A 19,572-nucleotide genomic window follows, 5' to 3' on the forward strand; every position below is an offset into this window, starting at 1 on the left:
AGAAATCTAATAAAGCAGCCATACATTTTAAAAAAATCTTGTTCTGCATAGATTCAGCGTCAGCGCCATGAACTGGGGTCCTTGGCTTTTTCCCCTCTAAATATTATATAAAGATAGGAACTTGAATATTTGTTCTATAATAAATTAGTAGTTCCTATTTTCATTTCTGCGTAAAAACAACACAGCATTTCTTCTGTTTCCGCCGGCAGCCAGCTGGAGCCAGCTCCTGTGGAGGCTGTCACACAACGGAAAGCCCCGGCTTGGACCCAAATTCGGTTTGCTGCATGCAGGCTGCCAACACCACTTTGCAGTCCTCGGGAGGACGGCAGGGCTGGTTTCTGCAGCCTGCAGGCTTTCGAGCGAGATGTTCCTGTGACGCCCTGGCTTTTCCTTCCCCCACCTTCCCCCTCTAGCAGAAAGTTTTAGAGCCTTCGATGGTTCTGGAACACGTTTAGATGCCAAATGGCTGCCTTGGTACCCAGCTGCACCCCCGGCGCGCCCCGGGGACACGCAGCCCACCGCACCGCGCAGCGCGTGTCCTCGTGCTGGGGTCTGGAAGGTGAGCGCTGGGGTCAGCCCGCAGGGATCGCAGCCCTGGGGACAGCAGCCAGCGACAGGCTGCTGCCACCTGTGACAGCCGCCGCCACAAACGCCTCTCCGCGTCACGCCAGTCTGCCTCTCTCCGGTGAGCAGAAATAAAGCCAGGAAAATGCAATTTGAGCATAAAGGGTCAAAATGTGCTCAAAACTCTTTTAAAAAAAATCAATCAATAAAACACCCGTGAATTCCTGTCGGGTGATGGGAGATGGGAGGCAGAGGCACAACAAAGGCTACAGGCTCGAGGCAGCAGCAAGCGGAAAAGAGGAACCAAACAGTAAGGATGGAAAGGAGCAAGCGGAAAGGCCGATCTTCTCTGTCTGATGAAGTCACCAGTATTCTGGAGGTCAGTCTGCTGTCATCTCATCATACCGGTCTCGCCAGCAGCTATTCCCTCCAGCATTTCACTGTGGAACGCCACAAACTCCACCAGCACTCATCACACACGCACACAAAAGGCAGCGGCAACGACAAGCGACTACGGCAGCGCAACGGCTCAGATCCCCCACGGCCTCAGATCTTCTGGGTTCATTCACTTCAACCTGAGCCCAGAGCTGGTAACGCTGGCTTTGATGTTAACTCCTGCTGCGGTTCTCCAGCCCCGCAGCTTCACCGACTCCTCCAGAGACCTTCTCCCGCCCGGCCGGGGGACACGCTGCTTCTGGTCCCCACTGCCGGAAGGAGCTGCACCAGCCTTCCCCACCTACAGACCACGTTCACTACAACGCTACGGGGAAGCAGACCAGTGCTCCCCTCGCTCCCTCGGGCACCGAGCTACCAGAGCCCGGCTGCTGCCCATCCGTGGTGCCCCTCAGCCGCCCTGGGCATCCTTCTGCCCCGCAGCCAGCGCTCCAGCTCTGCGCTGGGACCCTGACACCCGCGCCGGAGCAGGGACCTCAGCCACCAGCACCGCACCAGACAGCCCAGGGTGCCACACTGCCCACAGGGCTCTTCAGGACAGGAGACAGACAAAAATGAATCACAGCAGAAGAAGAAGTATCAAACTGCTTCAGAGCAAAACTGCATTGAGGATAAAAATAAAATTTAACTTGGAGTCGGCAGCTTGAATTTTAGACTTCACGGGAGGAATGCTGCTGTTTCCCGTCAGGTACTCAACAACATCTGGCTGCTTCGATTCAGGTTTTTTAATACCAGAGTAGACAGAGAAATCAGCTCACCTACCAAAGGAAAAAAAACCCACCACAACCCCCCCAAAAACAAACCAAAAAAAAAGGAAGCATGGTTTTACAAGAACACATCGGTTTTATTGACATTATCGTCACGACCAGAACGGGACAGCTGTTCTGAGCCAGGGCTTCAGCTCAAACCACTGCTCTGCTGCCCGCGGTCCCTGGACTGGAACTTCTGTCGTGACGTGGGCACAGCAAGGCCATCACGCCTTGCCCTCCTCTGACGGGAGATCTTCCCCCTCTGCCTGAAATGTGCCCTCAGCGTTCCACAGAGAACAGTATCTTAAATGAGTTTGTCTTTCAGTCAATAGTTAACTTAATTTTAAAAAATCCATACGTATCTGGAGAGGGTTTCATACTCTCTTCAAACGGCTCCGGAACTCCAGTGCCAGTATGCAGCACAGGTCAAGCCAAAGCGCAATTTTTCATTTCCATCTGTGGCGTCCCTGCCTCAGCTGGCTAGCTTTGGCTACTCCCCATCTCTGCAGGTTTTTCAAAGAAATTCCCCCTCACACCTTCATGCTAAGCAATAACATCTACAACATCTTGACACTTCAGTGGGAGGCAAACCCCATCTTCTACCCATCCCTAAATACTGTGATTTATGCTACAAACTTTAGCGGGAGGGAGCAGTTTTCAACATCGTCTTTCGTGGGCTTGGAAAGCATTTTCTCTCTCTCCTGCCACGTGTCATAAAACATATTTAATGCAGGAACAACACCTGGTAAGGATAACTCAGGGTGATGTTTGGGCCGCAGTGCCAGCTGAGAGCCCCCCTCGCCCCACTCCAAGCCCCCCCCCGCGGGGGCACCACGAGCCCCCGAGCAGGCTGCCGGACCCCTGCCCAACGCCTCCCTCCCACCCCCCCCGAAAACCGCCGGAGAGATGCTGGGGGGGGTGTCCCCCCTCACGTGACAGGAGCACAGCTTGAAGACTCTTTTCAGGCAAGAGAAGTGAATTCACTCTTTTTAATAAATATGAATAAATAAATAAAATTAAACTAAAAGCAGGAAAAAAGGCATGATCTAGCTCAGTGACTGAAGTTTCAGCGTTAGCAGCTTCCGAGGCGATCTCGCTACGCTGCTCTGCCGCACTACAGCGACCACACGCCTCGTCAGGCACCACTTTGCTCCCACCTCCATCTTTTCATCTCACTATCAGTCTCCGGCTTATATTGATTTCAAAAAAAAATGGGGGGGAGGACATCAGGTGACACATTCTAGCTGATCCCTGCCCCCAAATCGTACATTTCTGTAACTGAAAAGCCCTCTCTCCAAATTATTCTTTGTGGAATACCTCTGGAAAACCCTGTTCCTGCCCCAGACCTAGCAGCGTTAGAGTTCAGTTCTATGTAGAGTCAGAATAAAAGCAGAAATGAAGTTTTCCTCCTGATGTCGAGGTAACAGTGGCATTACGGCTGACCCCACTCTCGGACAGATACTGACAGGACAATTTCTGAGCCAGGGCAGAGCCAGGGAACCCCCACTCACCGCCAGCCAACGAGCACGGCGACGACGCGCCCAGCCACGTGCTGCCAAAGCCGGTTACGACGGCGGCCACACCACTCGGAACCGAGGGCTGCGCACGGGTCCGAACACTGCGTTCTATCGCAAGCCCTTTGCCAGTTTCAATTAACGAAAATCTTCAGCCCAAACACACGGCCATCATCATTTCCCTACACTTTTGGCAGGGTTGGGTCTTCCCGGAGCCCTCGCCAGCACCGTGCTCTCCCTGCCGCTGACCCTGGCTCGCCGTTGCTGCCCGATACGAGAAGTCGCTCCGGAGAGCAGCCCAGCGGATGGCTGCGATCGGGGGGACACAAGGCCACCAACCCTTACAAACAGGAGATTTTTATCACTTCCTAGCATTAGGGGTTAAATAAAGTAGTATAAAAGTCAACCACATGCATCCACAATGCTTTCACCAAGTGAGAGATTACTATACAGGGCTACTTCTAAAAACTAATCCTGATTAATAACTTAATATAAATTAACATTTTTTTTGTCATGAGAAGGTCGGGGGTCACTTTCGATCATTTTCCCCAAAACGTCCCTTTGCTCTCTTATTTCCCCCGTCTGTTTCTGGTTTCCCGCACTGCGCTGTGCACAGGAACTGCTCCACTCCGATGCAGACCCGAAAGGGGAGGGAACACCCAAACAGCAGGGCCACAAGACGCGGCCGTTCAACACGCCGGCGGCAGCACGTGGGGTCAGTGAGGAGTCTGACTGCATTCAGAAAAGACACTCTGTACACACTGGGACCAATTCTTACCATCAGTCCACAGCAACATAAGAAAATGACCCAATTTCTTTTTTTTAATTATTATTATTGAAGTAAAATACCCTGAACTCAAAGCCTGGCTGCTTTCTCGATTCCGTTACCGACAGTTTGCCACAAACATCACTTCTTGAAGTGCCATACTCATTGCCACCATTAAGAAAACCAAAAATCATTTGGGAAAAAAACCAATTTTGTGTAATATCGGTGTTGGGCTACCAGGCAGGCAGGATTTTGCAAAGCTGACCTCAGTTTTCTTCTTTTATTAGGACAACTCACTTGCTTGAGGAACGGTCTCACTACAAAAAATCAAAAAGCTTGTTCTTTTCACTGCCTCCTGCAAGAATGTGCCGCTACACTCAAAATAACCACCCCGCCGACTGCTTGTGTCCAACACAGCCTCATGCTCCGTCTCCGAAGGCCTGACTGGCGTCAGATACTGAAAAGAAATTACCAAGAACATGTGCAGCTGGAAGTTACAGCAGACCCTGCTTACAGAGCGTGCTTTCATCCACCAAAAACCAGCTGCGCCCTGTCTCTCACGCCCTGAAGAACAATATTTTAGAAAGACAGTTTTCATCATATAAGGATGTAATTACAGATATTTCCTTTCTTAATACACACATTTAATTCAATTTTAAATCCCATAAAACTCTGGAGTTCAGATTATATGGTTTTCTGCTTAGTTTCACTTTTTGTGCCTGTTATGTACACATGATTTGCACGTTGTATCAAGCAGTATTTTGAACAATGATAAATTTACGTTTACATTTCATTCAACTTCATTCCTAAGCCATAAAATTGCATAAATGACATTGCAATGTATTTTCTAACTAGTTAACTGAAGAACAGAAAATTCTCACGTCAAAAAGCACCCCAGTCTCGTCAGTGGGAGCACTACCAAACTGCCCTCTGCGTAATGCTCTGTTTTTGTGTGCATTTGAATAGGTCTCCAAAAGCAAAAAAAAGCTTCCCTCTCAAAGTAACTTGGTAATTTCTCGTTGAGTTTGCATCAGGTTTAATTTGGGAATACAACATTAACACAAACTTTTTTGCTTAACTCCTACACTACAAATTTAACTTCCTGTCATGCTGTATTAATAATCGCTCTACCCAAAACTCCCGCGACGTGCTCTTATCAGGCACTGATAATACCGACAGTATTGCAGATATCTAAGACGTCCGGACAGCAATTTTTAACTTCAGAGAAGTCTCCCTACTCAAACACACTGTAAAATTCAGAATTTAAAAAAAGGCTGTCCCCCGGGGGAGATGATGGACCATGGGATCTATTCAAGCTCTCAAGCACAAGCAGAAGTGAAGATAAGGTACACTGCAATAACCAGCACAGTGATCCCGTCATTAAAATAGTGAGTTTTAATTTCTCCAGAACAGGCTTGAAATGGTCTGGTTTTCTGAGCATAACAAGTTAAATTAGGCACAATTTTGTATAGAAACATTACAGTGCTTAAGCATACATCACTACTCCTTTTATTAGTTGCCTGTATGATTATACTAAATTAAATGTACAACACATTTTACTAACAGCAAAATTATTTTTCTCCTGTAGATATATTAAGTATAAGCCTTATTTTTCATTATTAACTCAAATAACTGTATACTGAATTTGTGAGATCACTAATTTGTTTTATATGTTCATTTTTAACCTTTTAAAATGTACTTACTGGTTGTTCGGGTAAGTCTTGTGGCTCTTCCATGGGTATTACTATTCTAATGCTTAAATGATTCAGACCGTGTGTTCCTCGGCAGTCTTCAAAGCCTGTCAAAAAAAGGGGTTCATAGCTTTATGTACTTTTTGGAAGGCTTATCATTTAGGCTATCAGCGAACAGTAATTGTTACATATTCCACGCCCAAGCTTTCTAAACACGTGTTGCCATCTCCCAAGTAAAAGACGAAATTCATATATGGAAAGATTTCATAAACAAGGGATTTAGCTTTAAGCTTCAAGATACAAACAGACTTTTTCACGCACATGGCACATTTCTGCATCATTTACTTGTACCATACTGACTACAGAAGCTAATGAATCAATCAGACATGTGCACCATGATTTTAATGACACTTTAAATGATCAAAGCTGGTCTACTAGGTCAGTAAACAGCGTGATTCAATCTAACCTGTTTTAATTTAGAACATTTATATAACAAATGAAAAAAAAAAAAATCAGGACAAGACTGTACCCTAAATGTATTTACACGCAGTACTGTTTATTGCCAAATTCACAAAGCAAGTGCATTATTTCAACTGCACCTTTCAAAAAGAGCAGTTTAATAAAAATTTATAAAATCGTTTTTATTTTGGATGCTAAGTAACCCAGTAGCATTTAGCATAGAGATCTTACATACTATACCAAAGAGCTGCTATCCCCACGGTTTTCAAAACCATGAACACAAATCTTGCAGATTACTTTCACGACTTGATTCTTTTTTGCGATCTGCTGGGCAAAAGATAAAGCCACATGTCCTCCATGGCTCTGCCCTCTGCCCGAGCAACACTCACAAACAGCGTGACCTACGTGTTCGACCGCTCTTCTTTCCCATTCCAGAGCCAGTTTATTAAAAACGACCCCCAGCCCCTTGGGACCAGCCCCAGGAGCAGGCAGTGCCTCCTCGGAGAATCCCCAGGAGCAGGCAGTGCCTCTTTGGAGAAGCCCCAGGAGCAGGCAGTGCCTCCCTGGAGAATCCCCAGGAGCAGGCAGTGCCTCCTCGGAGAAGCCCCTGGAGCAGGCAGTGCCTCCTCGCAGAAGCCCCCGGAGCAGGCAGTGCCTCCTCGCAGAAGCCCCCGGAGCAGGCAGTGCCTCCTCGCAGAAGCCCCCGGAGCAGGCAGTGCCTCCTCGGAGAAGCCCCCGGAGCAGGCAGTGCCTCCTCACCCATCCCAGCAGAGCTGCCTCTCCCCTGCGCACCTGGGTGCCCCACTGCTCCCAGAGCAGAACCTCAGCAGATTACAGAAATGGGAAAAAATGCTGAAAAACACTTCGTGGTTTGGAAGAAATGAAATCCAGCAACTTTCTGTGCTGAGGTACAACCTATTCCTGCCTCCACGGCCACGAAAGTTTGGCTGCAAATCTCCGTGGAAACGTGCAAGGCCGTTTGCCCGACTCCGCTTTCTCTGTCCCTGTGTTTCCCCATCCTGTCGGGAGCACACGGGCACCCTCACACGATGAAACCGTCCCGACCCAAAGTGACTGAGCAGGTCAACAGCACCAACGTCCCGACCTCCTGCCGACAACTCCTCTTTCCCCCTCCTGGCCCCTGCCAGACCTACTTGAACCCCTCGCACGTGCAGCCAGCCCGCGGCGCAGCACCACGTGCCGAGCCCAGGGATGCTCTACAGCCTGGAGTAGTTTCATATTAATCACAAAAACACAAAGGATTTCTCCCCTCCTTATTTGAGGACAGGTAGAGGTCTTACATGTCAGGGTGCATCGTATACGCCAGGGTAATATTTCGTGGAGGGTGTGAGCACTTTCCAAGGCTGCCTCCCCAAATCAAAGCTACTTCTGTTGCCTCCACTCTAAATCCACGAATTTACAGCAGGTCACTTCAGTAGCTCAGGTTCTTCTGAAATGGCCCTATTCACACCACACACAAGAAACTATACAACCCAAAGTACTACTATCACCATTCCAGTTTTTCCTCCATCAGTTTTAATCGGTTTTATTTTAAATATAAAAGCTTATTTCTTTTTTACTTCTTGAAGGAATAACAGCAATATCAAGACTTACAAGAAACTGAGGCATTCACAGATTATGAATGGGAGTGTAGAATACAACGGCCAACAAGAATATTTGAAATTGATACCTGCAGGTCCCATCCTGTCCCTTGTCCTTCATTTTTGTTGTTTGGCACTGTTTCACTGTGTAATTTCTTTGAAAAACCCTAAATTAAACTCTTAGTATGGAAAAAGACTTCAAATCACAATTTGATCCACACAGCAGAAACTTCCCCTTCCACACTCTGTTTAAAAGCTGTGAGCAGTTCTTTAATCTTATTTTTGAGAAGGATCTAACTAATTAGAAAAACAAAAAGCTTCCCAGTGCCAGGTCAGAATACGTCAGTTACACCTGTGGACAAAGCTCTCTTCCCAAGCGAGCAGGGCATCTTGTGGCACCTGGAAGCAAACGAAGAACCAAAGCAGATGAGCAGTGACCGCTGGCCTGGATGTCAAGTGAAAACTTGACCTCTGGTGGCTTCCCATTTTCTTCTAGAGAAGACTCCATTCCTCCAGGAAGAGCAGCTTGGGCAGAAGACATCTCGCAGAGACCCAGTGCTCACAGCCGCTGTTACACAGCAGCGGGTGGAACAACGTGAAGCTGCGGCACGCACCTCTGGGTGGCCGGGATGCACCCAAGCGGCCCCTCTGACTGGCCAGGAGCAACGGGGTCTCTCTCCAGCAAAGGCTTCCGACACCACAAGCAGCTCAAGCTGCTGCTGAGGAAGAGCTCCTGTCCCTCCCCGCCTCCAGCAACCCCCTCGTGCTCGCCGGGCATCCCGTCCTCTTCGGCCACCAAAGTGTGGCTGAACTGCAGCCTGGATCTGACCTTCTTCTCAGGAAAAAGGAAGAATAAAAAAAAAAAAAAAGCCCCCAAAAAAGAGCCACCCAAACACAACCTTTCTAAGGTGCTTTGAGTGGGAAGAGCTCTGGTCTGGGGGCAGCCAGCAGGACGGGGACCAGGCAGAGCCCTCCAGCAGGGCAGCAGGATGCCCCTGCTCAGCCACAGCCAACAAAACTGTCATTTTAGCGTCTTCTTCAGGTTTCACTTTGGCAAACCAGTGACATGCGGCCGGCTGCGCAGCCTGTCCCCCTGCATCACCCCCCATCCCCCCTGTCCTCCCGCAGAGCTGCCCCATGGCTGGTGGCCGGGCACCCAGAGCACCTGGGCCACGAGCGGGCCCAGCCTCTCCCCGCAGCCGGGCAGGGGACCCGCCTGCCCTCTGCTCCTGCGCGGAGCAGCTGAGCAGAGCTGCCAACAGCTCCAAAGCCCTGGGCAGGAGGATGTGGGGAGCAGCTGCTCTGGCCACGCTCCCTCCCTGACAGCACCCTGCACCATGCCCACCCAGAGGCCTCCAGCAGGCAGGGACCCCGGGGCAGGCAGGGATTCCGGGGCAGGCAGGGACCCCGGGGCAGGCAGCAGGCCCTGGGGCAGCAGGCAGGGCCCCGGGCAGGCAGGGGCCCAGGGCAGTTAGCAGGCCCCGGGGCAGGGGCAGGCAGCAGGCCCTGGGGCAGCAGGCAGGGCCCCGGGGCAGGGGCAGGCAGGAGCCCTGGGCAGCAGGCCCGAGGCAGGCAGCAGGAACCCTGGGCAGCAGGCAGCAGGCCCGAGGCAGGCAGCAGGCCCTGGGGCAGCAGGCTCCAGGGCAGGGGCAGGCAGGAGCCCTGGGCAGCAGGCAGCAGGCCCGGGGCAGGCAGCAGGCCCTGGGGCAGCAGGCTCCAGGGCAGGGGCAGGCAGCAGGCCCTGGGGCAGCAGGCAGGGCCCCGGGGCAGGGGCAGCAGGAACCCTGGGCAGCAGGCAGCAGGCCCGGGGCAGGCAGCAGGCCCTGGGGCAGGCAGGGACCCCGGGCAGGCAGGGGCCAGGGCAGTTAGCAGGCCCCGGGGCAGGGGCAGGCAGCAGGCCCTGCCCGCCGGCCACCCCCTCGCCCCAAGCAGAAGGCCATGCCAACACCACCCGGGGCTTGGGTTTCCAAAAAACAAGCCTGGCGCCTCGCACCTGCTCGGCTCGAGCTACCTCGGAGTATCACCTTACCTAGCAAGCAGCTCGCCACCAATCAAGTTGATTTTTAAAAACTGAAGATAAACAACACTGGTGTTTGGGGGTGTTTTTTGTGGCACCTCAAATCTCAGAATCAGATTTTTAACTTACATAAAACGCAAGGCGACTGTGCCTCAGATAAGCTTATCAGATAGTTTCTAATATGGAACATTTTAAAACCGTGACAGCAACAGCAGAGCTACCACAGCCGATCTCCGATGCCTTCAGACCCACAGAGAGCCCAGCCTGCGGCAGCCGCCACGGCCGGGCAGGAGAGCGGCGACGGCCGCTGGTCCTGCTCCCCGTCCCGCGCGAGGCCTTGGCACCCCACAGCTGACCGGCGCCTGCCAGCCTCAGAGGAGAGCTCGGCCATGGACGGCCTCGGGGGCAGCGGCGTTCCATCCCTGCTCCCATCTATGTATCTGTTTACAAGTTTGTGTGTGGGAGGGAGCTCTGAAAAGGAGATTCTGGCGGTCTGTGGGCCACCGGGCTGGGGAACGACCAGGCCTGCGCAACACGCAGCGAGCGTGCACCAGCCATTGCCTGAGCTGCAGCAACGCCAGAAACACTTGGAAAAATGAGGTGTGCTACGCTGCTGGAAACCAGAAAAATACCACATTTTTTTCCCTTCGTGGGGTGGTTTTCATTATTTATCTGATGGAAATTATTTTGTAATATCTGAATTAAACAACAATTTTTATTTAATCTAGACTTGTTTTGAACAGCCACCCTGGTTTAATTCCAACTTGTGCAGAACACTAACCACGTGCAATACCAAGGACAGGCGTTTGCACATCGTTCTGCTTGCTCGGTTTGTGGAGACACACCATCTGCAGCTCAAACCAGCAGGCACCAGCGCAGAGGAACGGACCGCAGCATCGCCCACAGCAGCTGCCCGCCTTCTGCTCCGCACACGATCGCTACGCCAATGTCCCCATTAAAAGCCCTGGCAAGCTACGTACAGTTTCTTGCACTAAATCCTGTTCTAAAAATCCTAAAACACAAAGTCTAGCTTGGCCAGACTCTCTCAAACCAGATACTATGGATATAATTTCTGAAAGCTATCCCCTATTAGCATCAGGCCAGGCTGCTATTTACCTTCATTCTGTTCTTTTCAAGCCCATCTGCCTTGGCTTTGAATATAAAATTTCAGCTCAGGAACAGTTCCTTCTCTCAAGCAGCAAATAACTAAAGCCAAGCATACTGTGATAAAAACAATAAGCAGTAATTTTGTTGATTAGAAAAAAAGCTGTTTGAACATGGTTTTATATTACTTTAAAATAGCCCCTATTTCCCAAAGAACAAAGCTTTAGTTGGGGTAACAGAATTCTATCTATTAAACAGAAAGTTGAAATAAAATGGTTTGTATGCATAATAATGTAATCTGTGCAGTTACTGCCACTCCCGATTTACTGCAGGGCCAGCACCTCCCCACGAGTGGCCATGACAGCTGCGCTCAGCAGCAGCGTCCGCGCCCCTCGTGCCTTCCCGGGGAGCACTGCACGACCCCCTGTCCCGCGCTGCCACACCACGCGCCCACGGGAGCGGCGAGGGCAGCCGCAGCGACCCGAGCCATCGCTCGGCCGCAGCAGGGTTTCTCCTTGCAACAGGCTTTTACTCCGCGCCATCACCGCACCGCACACGCTTCTGGTGGAGAAGAGCGGAACTCGGCACAGTGGGATGTGGTGGACTCTCCCCCCTTCCCCCTTTTTTTTTAAATTTAATTAAAAACATCCAAAGAAATAAATACAAAAGGTAGAGAGAGAAGAGACACATACTGACATTGCTATGCCCTGCACAGCTACCAAGAGCTTTTTATTCTGAAGGTTTATGAGTTAATTTTGACCCGCAGGCACAACACACTACAGCCATCTCCTGCACGGGCCGTGGCCCACGCCCTTCCACAGCAGCGGGTGAGCCGGCGTACGGATACAACCTCCCCGCTCCACAGGAAAGGTTCTTCACAATTTTATTCCTCCCCATATCTCAACATTCCCACAGCCAACTGTGATAATATTCATGAGCCAAGCTGCTGAAATATTTCCGACTTGGTATCCAATGCAGCCAAACTAGCGTTCTGCCTACGCCCCGCAGCAAAGCCAGCCCGCTGCCTGCTCCTACACGATCTCTCCCGAGGATCTGGCAAGAACAGGCATCCTCTAAAGTGCTGAAGAATCTCCAGTTTTGTTTCTGAACAGCTTGATTAAAGACCGCAGGAAACGACGCCATCAATGACCCAGCCCCTGACGGAGCTGCTGCGAGGAACTGAACCATTTCTGTACTAAGCTTCATTCTTCCTTCCTTCAGGCAAAAACAAGATAATGAAAATTCTTCACGAAGTTGTACCATCACAATGATGCAAAATGAATGAGCAAACAGATGCCTGGGTATGCAAAATGTTCTAGCTGGCGAGCCTGAATACAAACTCCAAACACTTCAAAGTTTCTTTTAAGAAAAGCGAGCCGCAGTGTTTAATACGCTACCAGGGCTCCGGCAGCACGCAAAGCCCGGCAGGGCGAGCAGAAGGGGGGGCCCCTCCAGCCTCCCTCCTCCGCCGCGGAGCGATGTACTTCACACCCAGCCCTGCGTGCCGACGCAGACCTGCGAGTCCCGCGAGGAACGAGCTCCGGGCCGCGGCGCGCTCAGGTTCGTTCGTGAGCGTCCCACGGCGGCTGCGCTGTCAGCACCTGCCAGCCAGCCCACGGCTGCCACGCAGACGGGAAGGGGCGCGTCGCTCCAGTGGCTGGAAACACCAGTGAGGGAAAAAGGGAAAACAAACGCGGGTTTCTGACTTCGAACCGTGATACCCCAAGCCCTACTTTCTAGCACGATCAGCAGTCGACTCCTCAGACGACAGCCTTGCTCTCCAAAGCAGTTCTTAAAAATTCCCTCTAAAATCCATCTTCAAGGCACCATACCTCCAGCTTTCTTCTGTTCAATCCATCCCATCCCTTTTGTAAGTCCAGGGCTCTACTATTTTTCTTTTTCAGCGGCAGAGAGCGGCCGTTTAAAAACCCAGAACGGAGCGGAGTTAATGAATGAAGCTGTGCTGCACGGCAGCCTGCTGACGCCGCAGCCGTGACAAACCCGGCAGAGCTCACAGCAGTTACACCCTGCTTACACCCTGCTGCTCTGCCCTCCTCCTCGCTCTGCAGACGCACACAGCACGCACAGATCCGTGCAAAACGCTGCGAAGAATACCAAGGCACAGACCTCTGCCGTGAGGTCCGCTGGCCGGCCTCCTGCTCGCTCTCCGAGCTCTCTCCTCCCTTCCTTGCTACCCAGGAAAGCCCCAGACCAAACCCCTGCGAACGGCGCGGGGCAGGCAGGCTGCATGCCCTGGTTTTGAAGGTACGAGTGGCCACAACAAGCCTGTGAACACAGTCCTCCAGGACTGAAAAATCATGGTTTGATTAAAATTTCATAATCTTAAAATGGAAAAAAACCCACCCCGTTTTTATAAAGTGATAAAACCACTGAAATGACACGTGGTGATACAAATGTAGTTTTACCCTGAGCAATGCCCATGTCATTAATCGGAATTCTCACATTATTTTTACATCCTTGCAGGGCTCTCAGCATTCAGGCTGGCCGCAGCTTGCTCCGCTTGAACAACGACACACAGGCAGCTTGGGTTCCAGCTCCTACACAATTCTGTTAAATTTGATTTTGAAACAGAGCAGGGAAATTTATAATGGGGAAAAGCACCGTTTTCACAAAAGAAAAATCTGGAAATAACAACTTCATCCTCGAGAAAAACAACTCCCACTGAACCCAGACACAAGTCGCAATTTCTTCTAGACAGGTCTGACAGGCACAGCCCTCGCGGCACAAGGACCCGGACCTGCCATGACCCCCCTGGTTCCAGCGCACAGCACGGTCACTCACGGGAACGCGAGCAAAGCAGAAAAGCCGATTATCTCCTCCGTTCACCAGGATTCAACTTGTGCTGAGACTTCACAGATTTTTTCTGAAGACCACAAATGATAAGACAGGTGTTCTCTTGTGGCCTGCACACCTTTTTGTGTTTTAGAGAAGTGGTAAATGGGTGGCTGCCGCTCCAGAGGGAAAAAAATGCTATTTGTCTTAAAAGCTTTTTAAAACAGACTTTCAAACAGCAGAGCATGCTACCTTTGATTTCCAGAAGCCACGTCAGACACATACAAATCAGGAAATTTCCTTAACAAAAAGACTGAAATTTTTAATCCTCTATCAGTCAGACAGCAAATCTGCACCACATTAACCACAAAAAAGGAATTATTTACGTTATGCAGCTCTAGACTTTATTTTCAATAAAAATTTCACTACTACATACCAAAAAGAAATACAGCTACCCCCAGAGGCTCCCAGCAAATCAACCTACAGTTCTATTGGAGAAACTGTTTCAGTACTCAACTCTCACCACGATTTTATTTAGAAGGTTGTGACTATGGTAATTTTATTTATTTCTTCTGTTCTTTCAAATTAGAGGCAGCCATGGTATTTATCACTGTGCAATTAGTTATCAGTTCTGAGAATATCTGTAGCTGTCTGTGTCTTAGCAACAACAGTTGCCAGAGTAACCTGCTCAAAAAAATTAAAGAAAGAATAAAGCACTGGATATTTGAGATTTTTTACTGAAAAAAACAGTTCAAAGGACAGCGTTCGACGCCCAGCTGCTCGGCAGGAGCCACCTTTTAACGCAGCGGATTTATCACACCGTTTGCTCAGGCAGCCCCCGTCGTGCCGCTGGGCCAGGCGGGAGCCCAGCAGCCCCGCGCTGGGTCAGCCACACGGTCCCGCCGGCCCAGCCCAGCGCCGCGGCCACCGGCGCCACGGCCGATGCCCACGGAGGGTGGGAGCCCGGCCACCCTCCACCCCCGGCACGGCCACACGCGTGGGACCGCAGCGGGGACATCCCCGCCTCGCCCTCCAGCACCCACCCGCAGACCTGCGGCCCTGGCCGGTGCCTCTGCGGGGCGGCAGCTCCCACCGCCGCCGCGCAGCAGGAACCTCTCGGCTGCCGCACACCGGCGAGCTTCCCAGCGCCTTCAGCCCTCGCAGGGCAGGACTGGGCGAGCAGCCTGGCTTTCGGCGCGTCCCCTGCCTTCAGGGTTTTCTACACCCTGACCACATCCCCTCTCCAAACCAGCCCCAGGATCCAGTTCCTCTCCGCGAGGTGCCTGCTCCGTCCCCCACGATCACCCTCTGCCCTGCTCTGCTCCTCCTCAGGCCGGAGCTGCACACACTATACAACGCGTAGCTGCAACCACAGCTTTACTACAGAGCAGCAAACCGAAGCCTCCGTCCGTCATCCTCAGCGCCCTTCCCCGTGGAGCCAGCGCTGTTGGCTTTTTGGTCGGCTGCCGCTTCCACTGAGCGACCATTCCGGCGACCCCTCGCCGTCCTCAGGCCCTCCTCGTGGAGCCGCCTGCGCCAAGCGCAGCCCCGGGGAGACGCGGCTCCGGCTGCTTCTCCCTAGATGAGCCACCCCTAATTCCGGGAAAGAAATCTAAACCATAGTTATGTTAATTACCTTAAGTTCTCGTAAACTCATCTACATCGAAGCTCCTCTGCCACTTTTTCAGTCACTCGGTTTGAGAATACCCTCCTGCCTTCGGTGTGGCTTTTTAACACACAGAAGCTCAGTGACATCAGCGAACTCGGAGATTTCACCGTCACTCATTTCTCCAGATCCCTGGCGAAAATGCTGCAGGAACCCAGCCTGAGGGTACCACAGCGCTGCCTCTCCCCCCGCCCCGCAGTGAGCACCAAGCCCTCTGCTCTGCTCCCCGGGCTGGCTCGTTGAGTTAGACGGCTTCTGGCGAGGTTTGCCAGGGAAGGCCACAAGGCAGCGGACAGCACACCCACCACAGGGTGACAGAAACGCTCAGACAAACCAGCTCTGCTGTGGGATGACGGGCAGACCTCCACCGATCTCGCACAGCCAGAGTAAAGGGTAGCCGAGAAAGGGGGATGCTGAGGTGGGTGTCCACTACAGACCCTCTGCTCAGCAGTGACCAAAGCCGTCTTCAAACAGCAGAAGAAACCTAGTGATCGCAGACCGCAGCTCGGCAGAGGGACTTCAGCCACCCCCGTACCTGCTGCGAGGGCAACGTGGTGGGGCAAACCAGAGTCAGGTTTCTCAGCGCATCAATTTTTTTTACGTGGTGATGTGACACAGAGTACGAGTTCAAGATCCCAGCAGAAGTGACGATGACAAGCAGCACAATGAACAGCCAGAGCACGGTCTGTTCAGGAGACTGATCTGACAGGTACGGCACCATGGAAGGACCCGAAGGAGCGAGGCAGCCCAGGAGAGATGGCTGATCCTCAAGGACAGCTGCCCCAAGCCCCAGAGAGCAGTCCATCCCCACACGCAGGAGAACGAGCAGATGCAGAAGGAGGAGACATTGGCTGGGCAGCAAACTTCTGACTAAGCTCAGAAAGGAAGCGTATGGGAGGTCAAGCAAGGACCAGATACATGTGAGGAATTCACCAGAACTGCTGAAGCCGGCAGAGATCAGAAGCTTGGCTGGCTCCAAGGCGGCAGGGGATGCGAAGGGCAACGAGACGGGCTTCCAGGGCTCCTGAGGGCACACTGGCAGCAAAAGACCAAGAAAACCATAGGTCGGGTGCTGAGCAGGGCAGGCGAGTGACTGACTGAGGACACAGAAAAGGCTGCAGCATTCAATGGCCTCCTTACTTTGGGCTTTACCATCAAGGTCTGCGCTCAGGCCTCCCAAGTCCTTGTGCCTCGTGGTAGAGCTTGGAGGAACAACATGGCACCTATGAAGGCCCCCAGCAAATACCCCTGCTCCTGGGGGTCAGGTTACCTGGGCTCAGGGCCAAGAGAGCACAGCTGGTGACCCTGGGGACGGCTTTTCCAGAAAGCTCTACTGGAGGCTTCAGCGAAGGTCACTGCTCTCCGCCTCAGGGGCTGCTTTCAAGCTGTGGCTCTCACCTTCGGCACCCGCCTGAGCTACAGACCTGGCTTCCCAGCGTCACCTCAGAGCTGCTTCACCGGGGATTTGTCTGCCATCCCGCGCTCCTGCCTTAACCCAGCTGCCTGCCATGGGCCGGCTCACCCCGCGGGTCGCAAGGCACTGCCTGTGCCCCTGCTGGTGAGGCCACTGCTGCTGCCAGCCTTGCTACCACGCTTAGCGTCCCTTCCCACCGGGACCAGCACGTCCCTGCCGCTCCCAGACACTACCAGTGGCACAGAAAGATGAAGTTAGAGACCGTCTTCAGAAAACTGGGCATACGCAAGTCTGTAAAGCCAAGTTAGATGGTGAAGGAGCTGCTTTCTATCACTCCTGAAAGGTCCCATCAATGCGGCGAGGTGACTGATGACTGCAAAAGGGCAAAATGTCACCTTCAAGACAGGCAATAACGGAGACACAGTCCAGCCAGACTTGCCTCAGAGGACTGCCGAGCAAATCCATGTGGAGACCATTCCCACAGACATGAAGGACAAGAGAGCGACTGGGAACAAGCAGCATGGATCCATCAAAGGCAAATGGTGCCTGGCCAACCCGACTGCCTTCTCCGACGAAATGACTGGCTCTGTGGAAGCAGAGAGCTGTAAATAGTCTGCGTCTCAGTTTTGGTAATGCAGAACCCTTCAGCATCCTTGCAGCCACACCGGGCAGGTACAAACTACTGATACCTGTAAATGTAAAATTTCCACTTATCAGAGTGCTTGTAATTAAACTAAAGTAGATCCTTGCTGTTTTGAGAAGACAGGAAAGCTTTCAGATAAAGAGGCTCCTCAATAACGCTACTTAGACAAGCTTGACTCGCTGTTTTGGGGGGGGACAGGAAAGCTCTAAGATAGCGAGACTCCTAAATAATGTTCTTTGGACAACTCAACCTTGGGAGGGCAGATGCACCAAGCTACAGAGATAAAGAGGCACCAAGAGGGCAACAGGACCAGAGCAAAACAACCTGGAAGGACACGGTATACGTGATCTTAGAACCGAGTCTGCGCAGAAACAAAGGTCAACCAGCGGACACTGTGATGAGGAGTATGAGCCTTCATCTTGAGACCCCCAAAGACCACCCGAGGACGCTAACAGACATGTGTGAAAGATATTAATATATGCTAATTAGTTCTTGGAAAAGTCATGAATATGCTAAGCATTTCTCAGAAATATAATGAAGATGTATATTGTGATTGTATTTAACCTGAAATGACAGGGTGTTTGGCGCGCACATTGGGAGGAGAGATCCCCCGTGTGCCCGGCGCCGCAATAAAGAATCCCTGTTTAACAGTCTGCCGACTAATGAGTCTTCAGCTCTGGGTTTTCACGGCATCACTACAGACAGGCTACATGGCGGATGAAAAACGGCCTGGACTGCCAGGTTGAAAGGACTGGGATCACAGGTCTACAACCTAACCAGCGGCTGGTAACTAAAAGCTACCTACAAGAGCTGACAGTGCACACAGTACAAGCGTCCTCACCACGACCAGTGCAACGGGACTGAACAGCTCTTCAGAACGCCTGTGGGTGAGGGTAAGCCGGGGGGTGCCGTCCAAACGTCTGAAAAGCAGAACTGCAACTCGGACAGACTGAGACAGGCTGGCAAGTGGGCTGGCAGGAACGTCCTGAAGCTCAACAAGGGCAAGTGCTCTGTGCTGCCGCAGGGATGGAGCAACCCCGTGCGACAGGACGGGCAAGGGACAAACCGAGAGGTCACCGTTCTGCAGGAAAGAAACTGGAGATCCTGGTGAACACTAAGTTGAACATGAGTCAGCCATGAGCCTGAGCAGCAAGCAAGGCTTCTCTCAAGCAAGGCCAAAAAGATACCACAGAAAAGACACAGCCACACTCATCCCCAAGGCCTAAAGAAAGACGTAATGGTCACAAATCGCAACAGGGAAAATTCCAGTTCAATATAAGGAAAAGTGTCTTCACTGTGCGAGTGGTCTGCACTGAAGGAGTGACCCACAGGGGTGGTGGAGTGTCCACCCTGGCACATTTTTAAAACCCCTGTGGACGAGGCGCTGAAGACCCTACGTCCTGCGAGGAGACGGAAGCAGGCTACCTCACGAGGTCCCTGCAGGCCAAATCTTCCTGTAAATCTACGCTTTCACCAGCGTCCCATTGATCGAGAACCGCTCCTCCAAGCTTGGGGAAACTTCACTTCTTTAACACAACTTTGTCACAGGTTTTCTGAAAAAGTGGTCCTACCTTTTGCTTCCCTCTATCCATGTACTTGCAGAACTCCAGTACATGAACACGGTGGAACTTCCCTCTACAGAAGCCAAGCTGACTCTTCTCCAGACCGTATTTTCCAGTGAGCAGCGACTTTGTCCTTTATATCTCTCAGTCACCTTACTGCTGCTGGAAGCCAGCCACCCGCGCGCTACTCCCCGGACACCCTCCAGGCCACAGCATCCTCAGCAGTCACAGTGACACACGGAGTTCACTGAGCTCTGTCGCGCTGCACCATCCCCAGGCGCCCGTTCCACCGCCCCTGGTCACCAAGCGTCCCACAGACGCACTACCCAGATTCCTGTTTGTGGTGGATTTAGAGAACTTATTACTACTGGTTTGAGCCTCCTGTGCAAAGTGTTCTTCAACTTCCTCTCCACCCTTTTTAATTCTCCTTCTAGATCTCACCTGCCATGCTACAGACTCTCCTGTTCTCACCCGGCATGCTTTCCATTAGATGCTCGTCTTTCCCCCATGATGGCTTGTTTGCTTTCCCATGGAGCCATGCAGGGATTTTTGGGGGGGACCAATTTGTTCGCTTCC

At 51.8% G+C, this 19,572-nt stretch overlaps 1 protein-coding gene across 7 annotated transcripts in view; it reads right to left on the reverse strand.

The window, feature by feature from the left end:
- Window positions 1-19,572, reverse strand: part of EYA3 (EYA transcriptional coactivator and phosphatase 3) — a 62,976-nt gene that overhangs the window by 33,138 nt on the left and 10,266 nt on the right. For 6 of the 7 annotated variants that reach the window (XM_075437700.1, XM_075437702.1, XM_075437698.1 and 3 more), the window contains one exon: window positions 5,750-5,844. The exons of the other annotated variant lie outside the window; for it this stretch is intronic. In XM_075437700.1, the coding sequence (XP_075293815.1) occupies window positions 5,750-5,782 (33 nt within the window). In that variant the 5' untranslated portion in view covers window positions 5,783-5,844. Of the gene's footprint in view, window positions 1-5,749; window positions 5,845-19,572 lie in introns of those variants that run through there. 7 annotated transcript variants of the gene reach the window in all.

This window comes from Opisthocomus hoazin, chromosome 17, assembly GCF_030867145.1.
Source record: "Opisthocomus hoazin isolate bOpiHoa1 chromosome 17, bOpiHoa1.hap1, whole genome shotgun sequence".
NCBI classification, from domain to species: domain Eukaryota; kingdom Metazoa; phylum Chordata; class Aves; order Opisthocomiformes; family Opisthocomidae; genus Opisthocomus; species Opisthocomus hoazin.